Raw genomic sequence first — 26,744 nt, forward strand, 5'->3', positions numbered from 1 at the left:
GTTAGCAAGTACATGGTGACAAATATATCATGAAGGGTACAATGTGATGGTCGCTCCAGAGGATTTGCATTGGTGGTTTAGTGACCAGGTTTTTGTTGTAGAAGATTGCATCTATGGTGTTACATGCTGTGTGTATGCATTGTTGCTAGTTAACAAGTTAAAGTTTTGGGTGAGTCGATATTTTCTTCTTTGAACCCGACATTGGAATCTCCCAGTATGAACAGGCGATCATGTTTAATGACAATGTTGGTAATGGCGTCCACAAATGTGTCCATATATCGGTGGCCTGTAGACTTTAAATGAACAGATATTCACTTACTGTAGAGAAACTGAAGGCATTTGACGCACCTCTGATGAAGGATTATCACATTAAGTGCAGAGGTACCAATCTTTAGCCGAACAAGCCTGTTCATAGTGTTTTAAGTAGAATTCCAAAAGGGAGGAATATTGCTGTTTTGTAGAATTAGTCTAATAAAGTTGGTTTGGGGTTGAATTTATTTTGCCTAATTTGACGGCACAAGATACAATATCAGCAAGCAAGAGTCTATGCAATTTTTATGAACAATGTGTCCAATCTGTACGTTTTTCGTAATAGAGTTTTTTGAACATGCAGTTAATTGATGTGTGCTAAAGAAGGTTCTTACTTTTTATCTGATTTACTTATTCTTTACATGTGTTGGTGTCCATAGCGCTGAATGTGTGTAACCATTTCTTGTCCTGAAGAAAACGGGATGGGAGACGTGGGATTTCAGCCTTAGCGCATGTTGAAACTCAGATCTTGGATGTAAGGCCATTGGGGTCTGAGTACAATGTTATCTGTGAAATGTCATATTGGTTTTCCCCTTGATGCTTTTGTTAGGCAGAAACCTGTGCAGATCCCTCTGTGACCACTGCAAAAGATTTAAGACTACAGGTGTTTGGCAGTAAACCCACTTGTTAGCAGTCTGCACCACACAGATTCACTTGGTAGCTGTCTCTGAGCAGTCGGACTCCCCTCAAGAAGAGTTAGGCAGTATACAGAGTATTCATAATAGGTCAAAAGAACACAGTAAAACAAGCAAACACTGACCAGAGCTTGCTGTAAAAGAGATATAATTATTTATTTAAAAACACATATCAAGCAGTTCAAAAACACGGTCACTAAAAGATATACACTCCCTTCATCGATTAGTTAGACAAGTCTTAAGTAAAGCAACACTTATTTTCAGACAGCGGTGAGCGCTTAACGAAGATGGCACTCTAATCAATCGGTTTACAAGGGAAAGAAAGGCAGAGCAAAGATAGAAACAGATCCCAACACGTTCAGAAGAACACAGTAGGAGGAGAGGGCAGGTTAAAACCGTAAAGTCAAAGTTAACAAGGCCGGACCCACTTTAAGAGGCTCCGGTCGAAATGTGCCCAAGGTCACACGGTTCAAAGTGCCCAAAAGTCTCGCAATCAGTTCAGAAAGAGTTGGACCAAAAGAAAGGGACCAGTTAGATGGTGAAGGCGGCCAGCCCAGTCCAGAAGGTTAAGGGATTATTATTACCTTGTAGAAAGGGAGGCGTGGCGGACACGGTACCTTAAGGTGGTGAGAATACTCCAGCAGGGGCAGTTGTTCCTGGCTGCGGGTGCAAGTCGGTGCTTCGTCCGGGGGAAGAGAGAATCTCGTCGGGGACGAAGACAGGAGTCCGTTGCACTGCCAGGGAAGAAACCAGCCGCGGAGTTCAGTTAAAAGGAGCTGTCCTTTTATTCGCGGTCCAGTGGTAAGTGGCTATCCGGTTGCCGGGGTGCTTGGCATGGGCAATTCGACCACAAGACGTCCAGGTATGCGAGGAAAAGAAGGTAAACTGGTTGTGCCCACCAGTCAGGGGAAGAAGACTCTCCAGCCAGGAGATCATCTCTGTCATCGGGAAGTGGTGAGTCGGGTACGCAGGGCTCCACCGGTGGTGTCGTCGTAGCAGGTCGGCTCAGCTTCTCCCTCGTCGGATTCTCAGGTCCTGTGGCGACTTCTGAAGTTCCAGTCCCAAAAGCCCTGCTTTTATGCAGCACAGCCCCATTCACTCAGCCCAGCTGTCAATCAAACATGCCAAGTGGTGAGCCGGCCGGCTCACCACTTGGGCCAATCACACAAGAGTGCGACTTGAGTTACCAAGGTAACTCAGTCCAGGGTGCCTAAACCCCCTCCCACACCCCCTGTGGTACCCATACAGAGTGGCACCACTTTTGGAGGCTTCTGTGGAGAAGCCCGCCAAAAAGTGGAACAAAGGGCTCGACTTGGGTTGGAGTCACAGAAGAGAACACAAATGCCATTTTAGAATCGAGTTCTGGCAAAAAATACCAACCGGCGAATTAATATTAAATAAATAAACCGGCGGTATGTTCGAGGCTATGAGAATTAAATAATTAAAGTTGGTAGCCTCGAACAATGGGAAAATCCCATTGAGATATATTCGCGGCAGAATATAAAAAGTAGTATCCACTGCCACCAGCCAATACTCGATCAGGGGGGACGGAGACGTGCCCCCTCGACTAAAAGACCCCGGGGCAATCAAATTGCCCCGACCAGTACGTCCACAATATGATGGTTTGTACTGGTTTCTGTTCATAATTTGGGACTAGTAAAGCTAATGGTGACTTTACATGCCCTGAGAGACAGTAGTCCGTCCCAGATTATGAAGTCTATGGTGGGGTGTCACTATGACACCCCTGTGTCACTGCACTGAGGCTGCTGTGTAACACATAGTAAAAACACATGAGACCCTATGGAGTAAAAGACCCCATAGCCCATAAAACACATTAAAAGTCAAAGGAACCCCTCAAATGATGTCCAAGAGTGTGAGGAAAAGAGACTCACTCTTGGCAGGAGAAAAAAAAAGAAACTCCAGAAATCCAGCAAAGCTGCTGGGGGACTCACTAGGTTAGGAAATTCAGCCTAAACAGAGAATTCTCCCTAACAGCTTTCATATACATTGGGCCTCATTACAAGGTTGGCGGTCTGGTGGTAACGATACTGGTAAGGCATTACCGGCATCGTTTACCGGACCGGCCCATCACGACCTGCAATGCCGGCCCTACCGGCATCTACAGGGACCCGCTGTGGCCGTGCACCACCATTTTTATTTATTCATTCATTTATTGATTTGTAATGCGCCGGTAGATCGCAAGCTTCGGGGCGTAGAGACATGTACACAACAAGACAACATGGGAACATAAATGGCACAAGACAAGAGACGACAGCTGAGGGGGCGGAGGGGAGGAACTAAGATGCTTATAACTAAGACCATACCGGCATGCGCGCAGGCGCGCGACTGCCGTGCCAGTAACAGTGGCATGCCGATAGGAAGAGGACATTACGAATTGCACGGAAATGCACATACCGGCATTCAGATGTTCATAGTAAACTGCTCTGTTCCCAACTGCCATAGGTGCACACAATCAACACAGGTGGAGGGAATGGAGCCTGTCCCTGCACAAAATGAACACACCCACACACCACACCCCTTCCAAGACCAAAATGATTCCACTTGCAGTTGCGATACGGGAGCTGGAGGACATGCCTGCACTGCTACTCCTTGAGCAGGCAGTACACCAGGGATAAGTAAAGGGGTGTACCTCTAATTCAGTCCCTGGTCTTTCAGGTAAACTACATACATATATAACAAAAGTGGACCAGTAGAAGGGGATGACACCAATTAATCAATTAAAAAAAAACTCTTCATTTTAAACAATATTCATATAACAAAAATAACTTCATATACAATATAAAAAAATCAATTCATTTAGTCAACATCTCTGACATTCTTTCTCAAACCCATACTTCCTAATTCATACTTCTTTGACAGTAAAACCAATTTGTCATTTCAACTACTGTGTATTCATGATATTACACAGAAATGTCCATAGGTAACAATCGTGTGTTATTGACCCAGTCCTTATTATCGGGTGTCGTATCAGAATCTGGTTTTTGATTTCCAGATTGTTCAAAAATAATCTGGACCGTACCCACAGCACCACAATGCACCATTATGCAGTCACAAAGCTGAATACACATGACCGCATCAAAGCACCTCGCAGGTGATGCATCCATGAGTGCGCAGAATGAATTCCTTCTCAGAGAAATCCCCGGTCACTGCCCCTGCCCGATAACACTGCATAACACCATGGCAACATGTGCAGATGAATTCAAATGTAAAAACACATGTGACAAGGATGCCTCAAATTGGACCCATGCAGTATTGAACAACACCTACATGGGTGCGATTGGTGCAGGAATCGCCCACAGCACATGAGTACCAGCATGCAAGTCGACACCCTGCATCATCCAAGGAACACATCCCTACACTGTGGGACCCTACCAACAATCACATTGTGCCATTGTGACTGGTGTGAACACGTCGCGGGACACGTCAACAAATATCCAAAAGCATGATAGACTAAACAAGCTGTATCACGTTAGGCATCAGCCTAATGCATCAAACATTGCCCAACATGCATTTGGTCGCCTCCCCTGCCATACAACCCTCACATGTGAATACATCATGGACCTTGTCACACCATCTGGGTGGTTGGTGATTTCAATGTCAAGGCCCCCAAGTCGTGTACGTCACCCAAGACCAGCACCATGGATTGCCAAGTTGTGTACTGGGCAGATTTGAAGTCAATCGGTGGCCATTCACGAAATACTGCATATGAGCATGAACGATGTACAGACTGAGCACAAATGGAATTGAAGAAATACCCTTACACATACCTTATTGTGCTCCCATGCAGGTGATTCTGGCTATCCCCCTGAAGCCATGGCTCCTCACCCCTGTCAGGAATCCACAGAAAAGGCACGAAGAGGACTTCAATCGTGCCCATAAACGCACTTGTGTGGTCATAGAGCAGACCTTTGGCCTGTTGAAGGCACGGTTTCACTGCCTCAGCAGGTCGGGTGGCACACTCATTTACGGTCCTGAGAAGGTGGGCAAGATCACCATGTTATGTGCCATGCTGCATAACATGTGCATCGGGCAGAACGTTCCTCTGCCACCTGACATGGACCAGCCACCACCAGGTGAAGAAGAAGATGAGGAAAGAGAAGATGTTGAACATCGGCCAGGCCGCGATACACGAGAGACGTGCTGTGCGCCAATCAGTGATAAACCATAGTTTCTAATGCACAGGGATGCAGAGGGTGCTATGGATGTGGAAGCCTGGGCACTGGGATTAAGGGAATATGGGTACTGGGTTTGGGGGAAGAATTTGCACTGTACACGGTCATGCAATAAACTGACACGCTGAAGAAGCAATGTCCAGTCATGTGAATTATTTTCACAATGGGTGTATTGAACAGATGTTATTTTCAACATGAATGAAACCTCCACCCCCCCCAACACCCCCACACACCCCCTCCCCTATCCTACCCTCCCCCTTCCCCCATACCTCCTCCCTGCACCACCCCCACACCCTCCCCCCACACACCCGTACACAAGAGCACAACATGTGTCCAGATGCACTGACAGTCAATATGTGCAAGGTACCCCTGCTACTGCCGCCCACTTCGAGATGGAGGGGGGTTGCATGTCTGTGCGCTGCATGCTGCGCAGGGACCTGCGCACAGGGCTTGTATGTGTAGAGCTGGCTGGCGTGGTAGTGGAGGAAGTGGATGGATGTGGCTCGGTTGCCACAGGACGCGGCTGCTCCACGATGTTGGTCATTATCTCCAGTATCTGGGCTAAAGTTGCAAAGCCCTCATGAACCCGCTCTGAATTTTCTTTTACAGCCTTGATAATGGCCTCAGTGTTCTCTCGCATCGCCCGGCATGTTGCCTCCCCGTCAGCAACATATTGCTTTACAAGGGCATGCATGGACTCTTAACAGCCCTCCATCCTCGACAAACATCCCTCGAGGTCCCGTATTGCGGAGGAAGTGGATGCCTCCATGGCTGGTGTGGATGTGCGCATAAACGGGCTGTCCTCTGGTGGAGACCACTTGTCCTGGCTGCCCTGGCCTTCAGGCTCATGCTGAGGGGTGACCTGTGGTGTGTCCTGCGGGCTGGGCGTTTGCCCACCATCCTTCAACATGCTGCCTTCCTCATGGGTGACCGCCTCGTGGCCCTCGTCCTCATCAGCATTATGTTGTGCGGATGCAGCAACCTCCCCAACTGAACTTGTGGCTGCCGACTGCGTGCCATCATGGTCGCTTGCCACGGATGTGGACTCATCCTGTGATATTTGTCTCCCCAGGGGGGCAGGGGCAGGTGTATGTTTGACCGGTGTTGGGGGCTGCGCAGCCGGTTGGGCACTGGTGTGTGCCTTGTGAGCCCCTTGGCTCATCCTTGTGGCCTTGGACGTGGATGGCCTCGTGCCATCGTACCGACCGCTGGACCTCTTGGCAGGTGTCCTGGGCTGTGGCACTGCATGATCGTCATCGCTGTCTGCATCAGTGCCTTAGGGGGACAGAGAGGCAGGGCATCAGTTATGGGAGTACTTGCACCATGCATGCATGCATTGGTGTTTGTGCAGTTTGGGCCTTGTGGTTCAATGCATGCTTGTTGGCGTGGTGGACTGGGTGCTTGCAAGATTGGGGAAAGAGGTAGTATTGGCATCCCTCAGGTGTAGTCATGTTTTCCATGGTGTCTGCTGTGAGGCCAACAGGTGTGTTGTGGGTTGCGTGCTGTGTGAAATGTGATTTTTGTCTATGTATTGGATACAGGAGACGCATGCAGCATGCATTTTAATGTGACAGTGGTGGGTCCAGCTTCTCGACAGGGATGTGTTTATGATGGGACATGTATTTGCTCTCATCAGGTTCCCATTTGTTGGCCTACGTTTTACTTTGGATGTCAGGTGTTTGTGGGGACTTGTTGGGTGCGCAAAGGGTCACTCACCTTGATCAGCCGATGAAGAGACGCCATACTCCGCTCCACCAACTCCTTCAATGTCCTCCATGTCGATGGTGGAGTTACAGGTCTCTTCCCACCTAGACAGCTTTATGAGGGAGTTTGGACGCCGCCTGTTGCCTGCCCCTGACTGTGGTTGGCCGATAGGATGTTTCGTACTTGCAGGCGCAGGTCGTCCCACCGCTTCCTGCAGTCCTTTACTGACCGTGCGGTGGTTCCAACCGCACTCAACTTTCTGGCAGTCTCCTCCCATATTATTTTCTTCTGTAGCTGTGCTGGAGGCGCAGGTCTGCAGTGAATACTACATCTGCCTGCTCCACTTGCGTATCAGCGAGCATATTCAGATCATTATCGCTGAAACGTGGTTTTCGCATACTTGCTGTGCCTTTCTTGGTGACTTTCGACATTGTCCACCAGTAGGGATTGGGAAGTTGGCTGCTCAGGCAGAGGATTGCAATGGATTGTTTTTTTAAAGATGGCCGCTGGTGCATTTCCCATTCCGGCGCAATGACGTTACTTCCGGTACCGGTAGTGCCGGTACCGTTATTTAGGGTGCCAACGGCGCTGGGGGAGCTTTCAACAGATTCCTTGATGCCGCTATAAGGGGACTGGGGGGACTTTACCGGCCAGCCGGTGCATACGTTATCGGCATGCAGGGACGCGAGTGCACGCAGACTTCTAATTGTACGTTGTTTGTGGCTGGATACAGCACGGACACTTTCATACCGGCATGCCGGTAATGACTGTTTTAACCGCCTACCTCGTAATGAGGCCCATTGTATGAATTATGAATACTTTTAAATTAATTTTCTCTTATTAGAAGATTTAAAATCAGTTGTTAAACCATAATACAGACGTACCAATCAACAAATGTGTACATTGGTATCATTATTTGTAGCAGGAACATATGTGAATTAATTTAAATATTTATTAAATGAGTGAAGGAGTTTATTTGGATCAGAGCGAGGATCTCGGCAGAAGCCGTAGAAGTGAAGTGCTGGAAGGAGCAAGTGGTGGGGAGGGCAGGGTTACGGTGGAAGAGGAATGGTATTGCTGTTTAACTAAGGCATGGATTTGGTTGTCATTTTATTGAAAGACAGTGGGATACTTAGCAGTAAACGTCGCAGAGGGGTGGAATAGGTCAGGCATGGGTTGCTGGGTTCCATGTAGATGTTGAAGACCTCAGACCTTTGTTGGCATTGGATATGTAATTCTGCAAGATTTTCTTGTTCCTTTCAATGGTGTACTGATAGCTCTGATTTACAGCTTTGCAGTTCACTTTACCAATTGGAGCAGGATTTATGCCAGCAGCTTTCAATGTTCCTTACAGCCCTTTTCTTCAGAGTGCCATCTTCATCAAATCATTTGTTGGCTTGTTTTGGGGAGAAGAGGGGTACTGGGTTTAACAAAGTGAAGTTTGGCTGTAAAGGCTCTGTGTTCAGAGTTCTGGTGAGGAATTTCTGTTGCCTGGAGCGCCGGGTGAATAGACGGCAATGTCAGTTGTATGTACCATTCACTAAGCAGTTATGCTGGCTTTGGTGTCGCTTTTGGAAATGCAAATGTCATGTGATAGGGACATGCTTATGATGCTGATTTGGTATGGTCCTTGCTTTCCTACACTTTTTACCTGTGAGGCTTCCACATGATACCTGCAGTCATACACCTTTTAGCAATGTGCATACAGTGTAACATGTACAATTACACACTTGCTCATTATAAGGCTTCCCTGGGATACCTGCCCTTGTACACTAACATTCAATGTCTTAACGTGGTGCTGCCTGTGCAAGTATGCATTTGCTCTCACACTATGCGCATCATCTGGTAGGTTCAGTGATGAAGATAATTTTGTGGACTTTTCAGTGCAGTAAACTTTTGCAGGATACCTTAAACTTTAATTTCACAATATTGAAAGGGAGGTGTGACATACACTGGTATACAGTAGTGGTAATACCCCAATAGCCTTGCGCATACAGAGGTATTTATGCTCATCTGCAGTAGTTTGCCAGTTATTAATTTGTGATGAAGCCATTGCCTGATATTGACACATGCCTATGCACTTTTGACGAATACCAAGGGCGATTCCTGACCTCAATAATTAGTGAAGAAACCTGATATTTGACCTCACCTACCTCTGGGGGAGTTGGAGTAGAGCTTGGTCTTCCAATAGGAGGGGTGGAATTCCTGCTGCCTCCACTTCCAGACATGATCTCCTCAGTTATGTCTTTGCCCCCTCGATTGGGATCCCGGATTCTGATCTGTGGAAAAAGCCATAATAACTTACAGATGGGAAACACTGCTTTCGACAATGACATTTCAGAGGCAGAAAGACAGGCAGGGTATGCAGCCAAGCAGAGAAGAGGATTAAGAGGCGACGGGCAAAAATAAACAGAGGATCGAAAATAAGTTAAGCCAGAAAAGGATGAGGAGAGGAAATAGGAAAGCTGTACATTAGAAGCATTAGAAGCATGCAACACGAGAAGGCTCAAGAGGACTCTGTGTTCAGAATTGAAGTCAACACAGAACTCCGGTGTGAGGATTCGAGAACGTGAAAGGGTGAAAACGAAGAATGAGGCAGAGAAAAAGGCTGAGAAGTGAGGTTGGCAAAAGGGGGGAAATGTGAGAAAAAAGGGGAAGTTGAGAGAGGAGAAATGGAAAAGGGGGGTCATGGTAGTGAGAAAAGGGAGGAAAAAGCAAAAACGTGGGAAAGAGGTAGGAATAGAGGAGGAAAAGTATGATCGGGAAGGAAGGAGAGAAGAAAAAGGGAGAACAACTTAAATAAGATTAAAACAGAAGAAGGCATGAGCTAATGAGAAAGGAAGGAAATAAAAGTGCTGGAAAACGGGCAGTAATGGAGAGTATAGGAAGGAAAAGTTGAAAAGAGGAGGGCATTTAAAAAATAGGGGAATGGGTTAAGAAGAACAAAAAGTACAAAGAAAGCAAGAAGAAAATAACAGATACAAGGATGTCAGAAAACAGGGAAGTAAAATGATACCACCGTAGTGACCAATGTACTCCTAGTCCATAGTGCCCTTTCCTCCATACTGTATGGGCGTCCCTCGCTAGGTACGAGACAGAGTACCTTTTTCACCAGAGAAATCATCTTCCCCTTTAAATTTAGATGCGCGACCCTGGAGCATGCGGTACCCTTAGTCCGCCCACCGGCGCCACTACTCAATCGCCTTTGACGCGTCAACAACATTACCATTACCTAATGACACCTGTTTAATTAGGGGGAGGATAGTGGGACGTATGGAGGAAAGGGGACTATGGACTAGGAGTACGTAAGTCACTACGGTGAGTAACTTCTAATTACTCCTACGTCCCGTCCCCTTTCCTCCATACTGTATGGGCGATTACAACTGAATGTAGCACCAGGGTGGAGAGTTGCCCCTCCTGAGAAATCAAGTTCCTTAAAACTGCCTGACCAAATGCTGTATCCAACCTGGAGCTGGCATCCAAGCAGTAGTACTTGCAGAAGGCTGAGGGCGTAGCCCATGTAACCGCCCTGCTGATCACCTGCCACGGGACGTGCCTCTGGAAAGCAACTGCCGTGGCTTTAGCTCTGCTAGTGTGGGCATGGATATTTGCTGGAAGAGGTTTTTGCTGTCCTGCGTACGCCTCCTTGATGGCTGTAACCATCCACCTTGCTATGGAGGCCTTGGAAGCCAGATAGCCGGGCTTTGACCCACCGAAGGTTACAAAGAGCATCTGATTTGTGGAAGCTCCTGGTTCTGTCCAGGTGGTATTTTAGAGCACGCCTGACATCTAGACAGTGTACTACCCTCTGAGCATCATCTTTAGGGTCTGCGAAGAAATTTGCCAGCACTATCTCCTCATTCAGGTGAAAAGAGGAGACCACCTTAGGTAAAAACACAGGGTTAGTTCTAAGCACCACCTTGTCCTTATGAAAAGCAGTGTAAGGCTCTGAAGCCACCAGTGCCTGTAATTCACTGACACAGCATGCAGATGTAAGCCCCACCAGGGGGGCCGTCTTAATGGTGACTATCCTGATGACTGTGGACACCATGGGTTTGAATGGTTTATGCGCCAGGGCGCCCAAGACCATGTGGAGGTCCCACACCGGGTGTGGCTTCTTGATAGGCGGGTAAAGTCTGGTCAGGACAGCTAAATGTCTTAACCACCGGATTAGAGGATGAAAACACTGTCCAACATGCAGGTCAATGGATCAACCTTTGATTCCGCCCAGTGACAAAACCTAGTCCACTCGCTTTTGTACTGGCTCCTGGTAGCATCGCTCGTAGCACCTTGTATAATGTCTAGGTTATTCTGTGACAGATGCAGATGCCTTATTCTGACCTGTTCAAGAACCACGCTGCAAGGGCTAACTTCTGGGGGGCGGGGTTGATGACCATGCCTCCCCGCTGCGAGGGTTGGTGAGCTGGGCCCATCAGAAGGTGCACTGGGCCTGATGGGACAGGTTGAGAAGTTTACAGCTACTACAAGTACCATAGAAATCAATTATTTGGACGTCACTATTTGGGTTGATAGCACCAGCAACTCACTCAAAGTCAAACCTTACCATAAACCGACGTATCGGAATTCCCTGCTATTATTTAATAGCTGCCATCCTAGCCACATTAGAAACAACTTAGGCCAATTTCTTCATCTTAAAAGAAATAGTTCTAGTACAAATATTTTTGAAGGAGAAGCAGCAGATTTAAGTTCGAAGTTATTGTCAAGAGGGTATCCCCACAAGATCGTGAAGAGAGCTCACAAACGAGCAAAGAATAACAATAGAGAAGCTCTTCTAGACTACCGTAACAAATTGAAAAACACTGATCAAATAGTATTTGTGAGTACATTTAATACACTTCCAAATAAAGTGAATGCTATTATCAAACGCAATTGGCATATTTTAGATTCGGGAGAATGTCCCGTGGCCAGACCATTATGTGCATTTAATAGAGGCCAGAACATAAAAGATATGGTCACTAGAAATGACATTTTGATACGTCCACCTCAGACGACTCTTACTGAGTCCTGGGGGATGCCTAAACCCATGGACACACACCATGCGGACACTGTAGTTGTTGCTCCAACACCAAACGCACAAAAGAAGTCGATTTGGGCTTAAAGAAACCATGGCAACAGAGACAATTCATTAATTGTAATTCACAGATGGTAGTCTATGTGATCTGGTACCCTTGCCAGAAAATATACATTGGCATGACGGAAAGGAAAATAAAAACAAGGATCCGGGACACAAAAGCTGTATTAGAAATAAGAACACGACAGCCCCCCTTTTGGGACATTTTTTGGCCATGGACCACACACCGGAATCTTTAACTTGGAGCGTCCTAACAAGTTGATAGGAAAGAAAACACAGCTTTGAACAAGAAAAGACTGTTTGAGAAAGAACAAAGATTGATTTTTCTCTGCAACTCAGTAGAGACAGGTCTCAATGAACGGATTGACTGGACCAATGTGTGAGTTAGATCCGAGTAGTCAATTGAATAAAATCCTTCTGTAACTCTGGTACCATTCATTTTAATCTACAGAATAGTACATACTGGTTGATTAAATCCAATAGTCCTAGTCTCGCTGAGTTGTATGCCAAAGCACCATCCTGCTATGACGAATATTGAATTAATATCTCGCGAGGACAGTATAATACACAATAGGCAAATACCTGTTTAGATAGGAGTATTGCTATCCAGCAAACAGGTAGTTTGAGTGTTACTAAGTTAGGTTGCCTAGACTTCAACACATAAGGTGGTTAGTATGGCAATGTAGTAACACATTCTTTTTCAAAATGGCTCCCATTGTTTCTACACATACCTTGCCTTCTCCACCGTCTTCTATTTCTATGTCCATCTAGCATGCAGCTACGTTTGCATTCAGTAGCGTTGCAATGCTCAGTGAGGACACGTTTTCAGTGCAGTAGGACGCTACAGAGGAGACCGCCCAGTGCAAACGGACGCGGAGTTCAGACATAGCAAGGTAAGTTCAGAAGGAACTTTCACGAGCGTGTGGTGCCGTTCATCAATGTCGTTTATATTTAGATTGTCAACCCGCTTACCGGCGGCTCCCGCTCGCATTAGTAGTGAAGCTTTCATTCTCATTTGTTTACAGGCACAGTGAAGTGCGTTGAAAGGCTAATGTTGCGAAAGCATTTGAAGCCATGTCTTTTCTAAGACGTTTCCGGTTGCATGGAGATTCCCAATTTCTTGCTGCCATCTATATTACAAAGCTTCAAGCCTAAGGTCAGTTACCATTACGATAATGATATGAGACAGAAGCAGCTTTTTTCTATAAAGTAGAGGCGCGGTCATGCACCCAGAAGATTTACTAAATGTAGGGTTTCTATTATGTACAGCATTTTAGAGCACTTGCATATTTCAAGCTTGTGCGACATATAAGGGCAAACGTGATTGATAGTGTGTGATATACGTTAACATGAGAAGAAAAGGTTTTTTCTGCCACATGCCTAGAGATTGATAGAGTGCTGTGATCTCTTTTTGATACCACTTGTTTTTTATTAGATGTTTGTAGTTGTCTCGGTTACATCATTGACAAGGGGTTGCATTTCTACTTTTTTGTAAAGAGCAGAATTTCCGCACACGAAGGCTCTCCCGTTACCCCTGCTACTATTAATATGACAGCGAGGTAAGCCTTCAAAATTGTTCATATTCTAAAAGGCCTACCATCCACTTTAATTAGGGTTTGTACTCGGTACATTCAACTGATTTGTCCGGTTGTCCCTCTTTTGCTTCCTCCCTTTTGTGTTTAGGTTGGCACTACACAGTGATAAGAGCCACCTTCAAAGAGCTTCCCCCTCTTCCTTGCATCAAGTCACACTGTCAATACTGTGATTTATCTCAGTAATTACAATTCCGATTGTTGTTTACAGTACATCCCCCCTGAAGAATTTCCCTTTAACAACCATTTTGAGGAACTATGGGAATGAAACATGTCGGGTTTCTTTGGCTGTGAGAAAGATGTCATGGTTTCAACAAGGCATTAAGAGCTGCTGTATACGTAGAATTAATAATAGGATCTCAACATCAATTTAAGAGATTCATAATTAGACGTCAGATTTGTGGTTTGACCTAAGATGCTAATGTTTCATATTTTTTATGTTTTATGTGTTGTTTAGTATACAATTGGATGTCTTTGTTTGAAGTGTTAATAACAACCACAAAAGAGTAACATTTGCTATATTAATTGTGCTTCTGTTTTCTTGCTTACTAAAGGTGCAGGTACTTTTCTTCACGTTGACACAGAACTCCTTTAGTTCTATCTTAGGGTTTCTGTTTTCTTTCTTGACTCATGTTCTATTTTCATTTACATTTAAGTGTTTCACTGTTGCTCCACACATTAGAATTATTGTGGTTGATATGCTGTTTTAAAAAAAATCTTTTAATATGTAATGAATTTTGTAATAAAGCATAGTAATATATATATATTTTTTCAATGATGGTTGTAAGTGTAATTTGTTGCAACTAAGGAGGGCAGGTTGTCAGGTATCCGAACAGCTCTTTTTGGATCCCTAAAGGTGAGGTCACGAGAGGAGCTAGGTCTATTTTTCTTTTGACAGTACGAGTTCCATTGGGCACTGTCCTAGGCCTCTCCAAACAAAAAAACCCAGTCCTTTGTTAGTTCTTATGGATCTTGCAGATTACCCTGTGGACCAGGGGAGTGGGAGGGAATGCATACACGTTCATGTTGTTCCACTGGATCGGCATTGCATCGCCCAGAGAGCCCAAGCCCTGTCCCTACCAGGATGTGGACTGGGGGCACCTCCTGTTGGACCAGGTGGCAAAGAGATCTTCCTGAGTATGACTCCATGTGTCGAAGATCCCCTGATGGACCTGTATGTCCAACTGACATTCGTAGTTGTCCGCACCCAGCCTGCTGAGCCTGTCCGCTTCCAGGGTGGACTCCCCCGGGAGGTGAATTGCTGTTAAGTTCATGTTGTTTACCAGAGCTCACTCCCAAATGTTGACTGCTAGAGTGCAGAGGGGAGGAGACCTAGTACCACCCTGCTTGTAGATGTAATACATGCTAGTGGAGCTGTCCATCTGAATGAGGATCGCCTTGCCACTGACCATCCGGAGGAAGGCTTTGAGAGCGAGCCAGATGACCAACTCGAGCCAGTTGATGTGTGCCACCTGCTCCCGACGGGACCATACCCCATGGACACTGTGGCTGTCCAAGGTAGCTCCCCTGCCCTCCAGGGATGAGTAGGTGGTGATGGTAACCTGAGGTGCTGTTTGACGGAAGGGCCTGCCTATCCACAAGTGGTTGTCCGTGCTCCACCAGACTAGGTCCTGGTGGAGATGAAGTGGCATGCTGACTAGCTCCGCCTGGGAATCCTTCTCCTGACTCCAGGATGCTGCGAATTCCAACTGCAATCGCCTAATTTTGAGCCTCTTATGCGGCACTGACAGGAGACATGTCGCCATGATGCCCAAGAGGTGTTGGTACCACCACGCTGAGGTCACTGCTCTGCTGAGAAAATGCCCATGGCCATCTTGATGGCTGTGATCATGTCCTCCGAGGGGAAAATTCTTTCTGAGCTCATATCCCAGATGAGGCCCAGGAACGTTCGACTCAGCGTGGGCTCCAGCTGTGACTTTGTGAGATTGATGGAAAATCCCAGCTCGTGTAGTGTATTCATGAGGGCAGAGACGGTGTGGTGGACTTCCTCCGGAGACCTTGTCCTGACAAGCCAGTTGTCTAGGTAAGGATAGACGTGGGGACCCTGGGCCCTGCCATCTCCTCCCATGTGATCATCCCTCATAATGCCACCCCCAGAGTCAGGATCAGGTAGCGGCTGCCTTCCTCTGGCCACATGGGAGGAGACTTTAGGCTGGGGATCGGTGATGACTCTGCAGCATTCAACTTCATTACATGACCTGTAAGGACCAAGCGTCGGACATGGTCCTTGACCATTCCGGATAGAACAGGGAAAGCCTCTCCCAACCGGCGTTGAGTAGCATAGCCCGTCACTGAGGGTTTGAGCAGTGGGGCGCAGCAGTGATGGTGGCTGCGCCATCTCTCGGGGCACCTCGACCTGATGGGAAGCGTCTGCCCTGCATTCTCCTCGGGGCAGACTGACCATGGCCTCTTGGGGCATAGGCGGTAGAGGGACAAAAACCCCTCCCTTTAGACGTCGACTTTGCAGAGAGCTGTTGCACAGCAAGCCCCAAAGACTTAGCCGTTGCCTTTGTTGACTGGACCTTCTGGAGGGCGACAGCGGCCTTAGCACCAAAGAGGTTTTGGTCATCGAAGGTCACGTCCAACAGTTTGGTGTGGACATCAGCCGCAAACCTGGATGTCCTCAGCCAAGAGTGGCGTCTGATCACAGTGCCCGTGGCCATGGATCTGCCCGCAAAGTCTGCTGCATCCAGTCCAGATTGCAACATCTGGCGTGACACCTCCTTGACATTAGCGACAAAAGACAGGAAACCGCCCCTCATTTTTCCTTCTGGGACGTATTCAGCCACTTTGGCCACAGCTGGCCAAATGAGAATTTCGCCAAGGTACAAGAGGCGTTCACGGCACACAGTGGAAAACTGCCTGACGCAAAAACCTTTTTAGCCCATGTGGCAAACCTCTTATTGTGGCAGGGACAGGAAGGTAGAAGTCTTCAGGCTAGCCGTCGGCCCTGACAAGCCAGTCGTCTAAGTGTGGATAGACGTGGTGACCCTGGGCGCTGAGTAGGGCTGCCACCGCATTCATCAGTCTTGTAAAGACCCTGGGGGCTGAATTGAAGCCAAAGAGCAGAAACTTGTATTAGAAATGAAAACCCAAAGATCCAGAAATGCAGAAAGGACCAATTGGGCTGCAGATCGGGACGGGTAGGTAGGCATCCTTCAGATCCAGGGAGCACATCTAGTCTCCTGTGCACAATGTCTCTGCTATAAGCTTTGGGGTAACCATCTTGAAACATCATCAATTGGACAATACCAAAGACATTAAATTTATTGGATTGCAACACATCAAACAGCACCAGAGAGGTGGAAACAGAGAATTGACCCTACGGCAGCAGGAAGCAAGAATGATCTGCAGATTACGCTGTCTATCACTTGGTTTGAACCAAGATTCCGAACTTAATGTGTTCATATAAATCATCAGTCGGTCTGGTGGTACAGTGACCTCATTCTGTGGATTCCTTCAGATAACGGGTATTACTTGTCTCACATGCACATTGTTCTCAATGTTGTGTATTTTCAGATCTAGGGGTTTCCATTTTTTATTTATTTTTTATTCTTTGACCTGGAGGCTCTTTAGCATACAAATGTCCTTCCTTAACAGGATCATAATTGATCACTATACTAACAGTACATGAATTACTTTCCCCACTTGCACCCATACTCCCGGATGGACTGCTTATTGCATCTCTTTAAATAATTTATTTACTGGCTCTCTAGCCGGAGGCACATGCTATTACAGACTTATCGGATGACTTTTCATATGTAACAGCTAATATTCACTTGTCGAACTAATATTTTCAGATCTTACGAATATAATCTTTTTTCTAGCTGGGAATTGATTATCCAATAACCCTCGGGCAACCCCCACAATTATCGATACATGAAAGAAACAGCTTTTCTTCATGATATAAAATTGGCACTAAATTCAAGTCGTTTCAGATTTTGTAGCCTTTTTTAAAAACATGCCGTATTATAATTCATACCTGCCTATACACTAACTTCGGGTTTCCCCGAGCAGGTACATAGGCAATTTCCCATGTCCCACCAGGCGATTCATTTACAACTCAAGTTTAAATTGGCGTTTCACGTATGGACCATCTTCTTTCCCCCTTTTTCCGGCTTGGTCCCTGTGCCCTAGCAACAAGGTCAGGTGACCGCGTCACCTGACTGACTCTGTTTAGGTTACTATAGTAACCCTTCAGAATTGTCGATACTTTCAGTCCTTGAGAAACCACCCACCAATGAGCACGCTAAATCTCCAAGCCGGTAAGCCCTTGCTATCGCATTTGGCAAGCCCTTGCTATCGCATTTGGCAAGTCACACTGCTCGCATTTGATTTTATGTCATGCAAACACGGGGAAATTTTTATTTTTATTTTACAGATTCGGGCTGGATACCCGGAACTAGCACACTAAACACGTGCTTTTACACGGCACTAGTGTTACCATTACGGTACTTCGGCCAAGTAATTCACCGCGATTTGCTCCGAGTTAAGGTAATTAATTGCCTTTCAGCTATTTCTTCATGAAACCTAAAACCGTTAACTACATTATGAATGCTTAAGTCAGCACTTTCCAATATACTAAATATGCTGTTTTTGCTTTAAATTTCACAGCATATTGAATTGATCAGCAACATGTTTTGGGAATCATCCGTTGCATATATTTTTTATAGTTTGACTATGAATCCATTTGAGAACGACCATAACAAGGTATGCTCTATCCATATAGTCTATATACTAGTAGAGTCACGGTATGTACGTAGTAATCTAATATCATGCTTTTATTTTTTTCTCCCTTTTCCAATTGCTCCTTGCTCTGACACGCTTCCCCCTACCCTGGCAGGTTTTTGGAATGAATACAGTTCAGGTTTATCAATAGCGTTATAGTCCAACGCACTACATGTATCGACATGCCCTGATGACGACCTTATAGGTTGAAACACGTGTTGGCATTTTCTGTTTTTCTTGACATTGGTTGGCATTTTCGGCATTTTCTGTATTTCTTGACATTGTTTGGCATTTTCTGTATTTCTGGGCATTCTTTGTATGCATCTCATTTTTGACACTACCTTGTATTTACCGGACACTACCTTGAATTTATCTGTTTCAAGCACCAAGTACCTCACAATTTGTGATTAGGTGTACCAAGTATGTACCATTTTTTCTTTTGAAACTATAAATCAGTATGTACCATTACTCATTTGAATTTAAAAGAGTTGGATGTATTGAACCATAAACCAATTGAACCACAAATCAGTTGTGCCTTTTTGTGAATACTCCCCATCCACCCTGCTTTAACTTACCACATCTAGTGAGTCTATTAACAGGTAGTCAGCGCAGCCTGTGTAGATGGTTACCCCTCACAATTTATCTTGAAACTTTGAAGAGTAAGGGAAAGGTTCAAGGTGGAAAGGTCCACACAACTCTCAGGCCCGTCTGGTTCATCTTGTATATGGCAAAAATCCATGAATAGGACCCGCTGGGAGGCTGGGACTTCCTCCAACGCATGACTCTCTACGAGCGAACACATTTTCACCAGCAGAGTTGCTGTCCCAATCTGTGAGAGCGGAGGGGAGGAGAGAGAATAAGGAGGGATAGGTAGCCGGAAGCCCGTGGACACATACGGAGACAATCCAGGGGTCCGCAAACCTTGCACGCCAGTATTGTGAATGAAGGGTAAGCCTTCCTCCCACCAGAGACTTGTGGATCCGGATGGCCGAGTCATGCCTTTTTCCCCTCTGAGGCTGAGGATGGGGACTGGAGAAAGCCCTTGTCCGCTGCCTTGTGCTGCTTGACCTGGTGCTGGCTCAGGGATCTGTCGAGTTGCCTGGACTGTCTTTCCTGGAAGCCCCAGAAACCTCAGAAAGAGCAACCTTTGCCTGAACGCTGGTGCGTCTGGCTATATGCCTTGAGAGTGGCCTTAGTGAGGACTGATAAGGATTTGGCAGTCTGAGAACTGTTCTTATAAAGTTCCTTGTGCGTAGTGGAATGGAACAGATCACCGCCAGCAAAAGAAAGGTCCAGTATACGCTCCTGGGCTTCCGGGTTGAACTTGGTTGCCCGTTGCCAGGCCGTCCTCATGTCCGTAGCAATGCAATTGACACGACCTGAGGTATCAATGTGAGCCACCGTGGACTCCATTATGTCCTGCGCTACAATTTTGGCTTCCACCAGCCTTAAAGCGCGCCTGGCTCGGCACCGGAAGTTCCGGAAGGAAGTGAAAGGGAGTCCCTGTAAGGGTACCCCTAATTCTAAGTTTGTCCCTACAATTATGCTCACACCAGAATGAATGCACCCCTCTAGGGAATATAGGCCAAGAGTCTATCTTGCAAGGACAACAAACTTTAATCTGTACAGAAGTGAGGATGGGGCAAAGGACGCTGCTCCTGAGCTGTATATTCTGTCCCTCAACTGCTCCTAGGGCCTCTAGACCGGTGCTAAGCAGGCACCTTATATACTGTTTGACTTGGTCACTGGATAGTGGCATAGTTCATCCACAACTGTCCTCCTTCCTTAAAAGGGATGCTGCAGTCTTCCTTCTTGCATGGCCGGGGTTCCATTTAGGACAAAACTACTTAGCATACTGCTGCCTAGGCAAGAATACATTGTAGCTCCTGTTTATTATCATTTGCTGTAGTATAAACATTTATATATAAACACACCTTCCCGCCATACTCTCCACACTTCATTCAATATAATCATTTTATATGGTCCAGTAATCCCCCTTAAAAACCTAATTTTCCCACACTTTTACATTGTGTATCTGAGCCTGAGCCTGTCTGGGTGTTTTGATGGACAGAAAACAGCTGCTAAGTTAAGTGTTGGCCAGCGCTAGCGGTGCACCACGGCAATGCCTGTAAACCATTTTGAGCACAGGCTGCATTCTTTCCTGGAAGGGAGGGGGAGTATTTTTTTGACTCGTGCTAAGAACTGCATCTGTTTTAACATTTACAAATTAATTCAGCTAATTCACCTTATATTTAATTAACTGCCTTCTATGAATGCCCCGCCCCCCTGGTCTTTTGTGGTGCCTTGAAAAAGTAGCAGAAGTCTTGCCTGTTAGGCAGAAACCTGTGCAGTTCCCTTAGGGACCACTGCAAAAGATTTATGACTACAGGTGGTTGGCAGTAAACCCAATTGGTAGCAGTCTGTACCACCCAGATTTACTTGGTAGCTGTGGCTGAGCAGTCAGATTTCTCTCAAGATGAGTTAGGCAGTATATAGAGTATACACAATAGGTACAGAGATACAGTAGCAAAAGCAAACACTGGCCAGAGCTTTGGTGTAAAAGTATATAATTATTTATTTGAAGACACACTTGTAAATTACACTGGCACAAAAAGAGGTAAGTAAATTCAACACACAGTCACTATTGTATATATACAACCCGAATTACTTATTAGACAAGTCTTAATGAGAAACACCACTTATTTTCAGACAGAGGTGAGCGCTTAACATAAGATGGCACTCTAATAAGTTATAGAAAAAGGGAGGGAAAAGGCAGAGTTATGAAAGCACACAAATCTCAATACTTTTCAAAGAACCACAGTGAGGCAGGTTAGGCAAAGTCTACTGGAGAGCAAGGAAGTTCAAATGCCAGGCCCACTCTTAGAAAGAGCAAGCGAAATGTGTCCAGGATCACACAGTTATGCCCAAAGAGTCTTTGTAGATAGTTCACAAAAGATTGAGATCAAGTCAGGAAAAGTTAATTTACAGGCCCCACGCTAACCCAGGTTAGAAAGTCGAGGATTTACTGTCTCCCCGAACGATCTGTCGCAAGGGAAGCCAGGCGGGACACAGTACCTGAAATGGGAAGAACGCTCCAGCGGGGGCAGTTGTTCCTGGCAGCGGGTGCAAGTTGGTGTTTCGTCCAGAGGAAGAGGTCTCGACGTGGAGGAAAGATGAAGGTCGTTACACTGCCAGGGAAGAAACCAGCCGCAGAGTTTCCCGGTTACAAGGTACTACCCTTTTCTTCGCGGTAGTGGTAAACCGTGGTATTCCGGTTGCCAGGGTGCTTGGCACGGGCAAGGCGGCCACGAGATGGTCCAGGAAGGCGTAAAGACGGGCAAACTGGTTATCCCCACCAGTCAAAGAAAGAAGAGTCTCCGGACTGGAGATCTCCTCTGTCGTCGGGAAAAGTGGTGAGACGGTTCAGCAGGGCTCCACCGGTGGTGTCTTTGTTGCAGGTTGGCTCGTCTTCCCCCTCCTCGGATTCTTTAGGTCCTGTGGCGACTTCTGAAGTTCCAGTCCCCAAAGCCCTGCTTTTATGCAGAAAACCCCCATTCATTCAGCCTAGCTGTCACTCAAACATGCTAAGTGGTGAGCCGGGCGGCTCACCACTTGGGCCAATCACACAAGAGTGCGACTTGAGTTGCCGAGGCAACTCAGTCCAGGGTGCCTAAACCCCCTCCCACACCCTCTGTGGTACCCAGACAGAGTGGCACCACTTTTGGAGGCTTCAGTGGAGAAGCCCGCCAAAAAGTGGAACAAAGGGCTCGACTTGGGTTGGAGTCACAGAAGCGAACACAAACGCCATTTTGGAACCAAGTTTCGGCAAAAAATACCAAACAGTGAATTTATATTAATTTAATAAACCGGCGGTATGTTTGAGGCTATTTTAAAAAGTGGTAGCCTTGAACAATGGGAAAATCCCATAGGAATATATTCGCGGTCGAATATAAAAAAGTAGTATCCACTTCCACCAGCCAAAACTCGGTCGGGGGGGACTGGACAGTGCCCCCTCGAACAACAGACCCCGGGGCAATCGAATTGCCCCGACCAGTACGTCCACAATATGATGGTTTGTACTGGTTCTGTTCACAATTTGAGACTAGTAAAGCCAATGGTGACTTTTCATGCCCTGGGAGACAGTAGTCAGTCCCAGGGTATGGAGTCTATGTTTCGGGGTCGCTATGACACACCTGAGTTACTGCACGGAGGGTGCTGTGTAACCCACATATCAAAAACACATGAAACCCTATGGGTTAAAGGACCCCATAGCCCATAGAACACATACAAAGTCAAATCATGTCTAAGAGTGGGAGAAAAAGAGTCTCACTCTTAGCAGGAGAAAAAATAAACCCCCAAAAAACCAGCAAAGCTGCTGGGGGACTCACTAGGTTTGGGAAATTAGCCTTTACAGAGAATTCTCCCTAACATTGCCTAATCCTAAAGCACTCGAAAATGAAGGAAGGCGCTAGCTCCTTTCCAACATTCACCCCTTTCGTTACTTCTACACTAACAAACTCATCCCCACCCGACATATCTACAATCCCAGAAATATTAGTCTGAGTTTCGCTGTTTATTGTATGGCAAGATGTTTTAAATCCCCCAATTGATATCATCATCTTGCCTCTCCAAGAGCGTGGAAGGTGCAAGTAGGCTTGTCGGCCACAAACCCAGTAGTAATCCATCACCGCTGCCGTACCTTTCGTCATATCAGGGATCACAAGAGTGTAGTTGCACTGTGTGTTTGCACCAACAGGAACTGTTACTTCATTGCTGAAACAAAGTTCATAATTCATGTGTCTATGTATTCACACTGGCTTCTCCATTGTTGCAATCCATGTCAGCCTTGTGATGTATTGGGACTATATTTGCACACACAGTCTCTACTCGGGCTATTCCTTCTCTGCTGTACTCGATCAATCCATCTGCCAGGCACATCACTGTCGTGCCCTGCCATTTGTCATTGACATGTGAGTAACCTCCCAAGGAAAAATATGGTACTAGTAGACACTGGCGGTATTTCCTGTTGCCATTGCATAATGCTGGGTCTAGATCAATGCTCCTCAACTGCAAGCTGTGTGCCTGGAATATGTCCTTTATCCTACATAGTTCAAGATGTACCAGTGATTGTCCCTCTGTAATTTCGACTGACTGGATGTGGAACTAAAACCTTAGGAGCCCCTGATGCGTGCGGGATAAGTGCACACACGTAACAGTTTTCATTGATTACATTCCTTCCTGCTGTGCGCATAACGGAGTACCAGCTATTGGAGGATTCTGGATACTCGATATCAGAAATGGTGTCAAAGCCCAACACCTCATATAAATCATACGTCATTCATACTTCCCATTTCATTCGTCTAAGAAAACTTGTAGCGGTGGCCGGCAAAAAGTGAGACATTTTATGATTGCGTTTATATTTATACTAGCATTTTCCAACTGTCCATCCCCCCCTTATATGGCCACCCAATATAACAAACATACCTTCACCCACTCCAACAACCACGACCAGTGTCCTAAAAAACATCATAATACTAAAAAGAGACACTGCACACGTTCTAAAATAAATGCAATTTAACATAACTTTATCCCTACATAACAGAGGTTGGAATACATTGGTCAGGCATCCTTGCTTATTTCTGAAGAGGAGAAAAAAGGTTATCAAAGAGAGAGAGAAAGTAAGAACAAGAGAGAGAGAAAAAGAGAAAGGGAGAGAAAGAGAAAGAGAAAAAGAGAAGAAAAGAGAGAAAGAGATGGAGAAAAAGAGAGAAGGGAGAGGAGACCCTTTTCCCACCAGGGCCGACCGGGTTCTGGGCCTTCAAAAAATTTTTAACATTGAAAATTTAAAAAAAAAATAAAAATAAAAAGAAAAATAGAAAACGAAAAAAGAAAAGAAAGAATAAAGAAAAGTCAGGTGTGTGCAGCTGCACACCACCCTGGCATGGATCACTTTAAAAAAAAAAATGTTGTTCTTCTGTTGCTACGTCCAGTTGTGGCAGATATATTTGCAGTTGCTGTCCCTTATGGTGTGTCCTGTCCTTCTCTCCTGGGTGGCGCAACGTGTTAGTGCTGTTAAATATTCCCTAAATTCCTATCCTAGTACTGTCGCTGCTTGATGTGCATCTGACGCTTTCCTCACAGATGATATGGGGGTCTACATGCGCCTGCCTGTGACTATTTCATGTGGTGTCAAATGGTGGTCCTTACTAGGCTGTGTGCGTAAACTGAAGAGGGCCAAAGGCAAACAGTGCACCCAGTTTTTCTTCAACGCGGAACATAATTTGGACAGTTTACTCTTCAAAAGACCATTGATCCTCTCCATAATGCCATTAGCCTGAGGGTGGTAGATTGAGCACATTTGATGTTTTATTCCCAATAGCGCTGTGACATACTGAAATAGTGTATTAAAGAAATGTGTGCCATTATCTGATCTCAATACTTTGCACATGCCCCATCGTGGAAACACCTCTCTGACCAGGAACCGCACTGCACACTTTGCATCTGGGTGTGCACATGGTCCTGCTTCCACCCGCTTGAAAGGGGCAGACCACCACAATAAGGTGTTACCCTCACATGATATCCCCGGGGGTGTCTGGAAGGCTCAGATCTGGAACCCTGGATGTGTAGTTTCCCAGTGCTGAATAATGAATCTGCAATTACAGAAGGGAGGATTTGTGATAACTGTCTATAATGGGCGAATCTCCCACCTCCCTCTGACCGATCCCCTTCCTACTGTGTTTTTTCTCACCTTAGTTATTTGTAGGGTGAGCTATAGTTCCTGTGTTTCTTGTGCAGGGGCGCTTGATGTTTGTTGACGAGCTGCCCGAGTTGCTTCACTGGTGCAGTATGCCTTCCTTGGGCCCAGGCCTACTGTGACCCCAAATCTGCTGGTAGGCAGGTAGGTTTGATAATTGCAAGTCTTTGTTCTGTTTATAGGTGGGAATTCATTAATGTCTTTATCATCTCCTTTTAAGGTGCAAAGGTCTTGATGATGGCGTGTCGGATGGAGAGGCAGGTTTCTAGGTAAGAGGAAGCGCGGCGCCTTTATTGTTTTTTAAAGCTAACCTGTGTTTTCTTCTTCTTCTCCTCACAGGCCACTGTGATGCTGCGAGTGGATGAGAGCGTGATGAAAATCTGGCCCCGGAAACCGTTAAGGTAAGTACAGCACTGTGCGGTTGTTTAATGTTGAAAGCGAACCTGAATATGTCTCTTTTCCTTTGCAGATGTTGCCGTGGTGCTCTGGATGGAAGCGTGGCGTAGCGAGATGGAATTCAGGTAAGACTGATGGAATTCGATGTTTTGGAAGCGCTTGCGGTCTAATATTGTTTTTCCTTTTCTCGTTATTGCAGGTCGCGATGTTCGAGCAGCAGCTTTGGTAGCGGTTCGCCGGAAGTCCTTAAACTAGTACTCGCAGGTGAGTGATGTTTCTTCGTCTCTCGGTTTCCAAAGATTGCAACCCGGTTGAGATGCTGAGTGCTGGATGGTGTTTTCTCAGATAAGACAGAATAATCTTGCAGGACTACAGGAAGATGCTGAAGACCAGGAGCTGGACACGGTGAGCGTCACGCTGCTGGTTGCAGAAAAACACGAAGCGTGTTCTGCAGTCAGGGTGTGGTTTATATAGCCCAGGTAAAGTAGTACCAGGGAAAGGAGTTCCAGGCCTGCCACACCCAAAACACTAGACCGCATGGCTTGGTTCTTAGAACTAGGCTGTGTGGGTTCCTCCATGTTGGATCTAAAGACCCATGCAGTCAATTGAAAGTAAGCCTGGTAAGTATCTCCTTACAGTATATGAGCCTGGTGCCAGATGCGCCAGGACTGGCTCCAGGAGCCTTTTTGCTGTCTTGAGGCCCTTAGAGTAATTGTGGGAGCTTGCTTGTGGCACAGCTTGTGACCCCTGACAGTGGTCATGACAGCACTCCCACCCAAGGCCCCTCTCAGGGTATTCTTCCTGTCCGGTCCTGGTTTGGTGGGATTATTCAGGTGAAATCTCTTAATCAGACATGGTGCATCGATATGTTCACTTGGTTCCCATGTTCTTTCTTGAGGCCTGTACCCTTTCCAATCCACTACATAGTATAGATCAGATCTGGTACGTTTTGAATCCAGGATGTTCTTAACTTCAAATTCAGACTCTCCATCAACTAGCACAGGCTTTGGTGGGGCTATGACTCGGGTCCCGGGTTGGACAGGTTTTATAAGTGATACATGGAATAGCGGGTGAATTTGCATGCTTGGTGGCAAGGCAAATTTGACGGCCACTGGATTTATCACAGATTTGATGGTATAGGGTCTTAGATATCTTGGACGAAAAGTCTGGGTTCCTTTAATGGGCACATGCTTTGATGCTAACCAGACTTTGTCCCCAATCTGGTAATCAGGAGCCTTCCTCTGGTGTTGGTCTGAAGAAAATGTCTGTCTGTCTTTGGCTTGCTGTAATTGTTCAGTTGCCTTTTTGAAGGCTTGAGTT

At 46.1% G+C, this 26,744-nt stretch overlaps 1 protein-coding gene across 12 annotated transcripts in view; it reads right to left on the reverse strand.

Annotated features, from left to right (window-relative positions):
• EIF4G3 (eukaryotic translation initiation factor 4 gamma 3) overlaps positions 1-26,744 on the reverse strand; it is a 4,880,525-nt gene that overhangs the window by 3,082,420 nt on the left and 1,771,361 nt on the right. For all 12 annotated transcript variants that reach the window (XM_069610350.1, XM_069610349.1, XM_069610345.1 and 9 more), the window contains one exon: positions 8,995-9,120. In XM_069610350.1, the coding sequence (XP_069466451.1) occupies positions 8,995-9,120 (126 nt within the window). The remainder of the gene's footprint in view (positions 1-8,994; positions 9,121-26,744) is intronic.

The sequence above is a fragment of the Ambystoma mexicanum genome, chromosome 8 (genome assembly GCF_040938575.1).
Source record: "Ambystoma mexicanum isolate Mex_15411 chromosome 8, UKY_AmexF1_1, whole genome shotgun sequence".
NCBI classification, from domain to species: Eukaryota; Metazoa; Chordata; class Amphibia; order Caudata; family Ambystomatidae; genus Ambystoma; species Ambystoma mexicanum.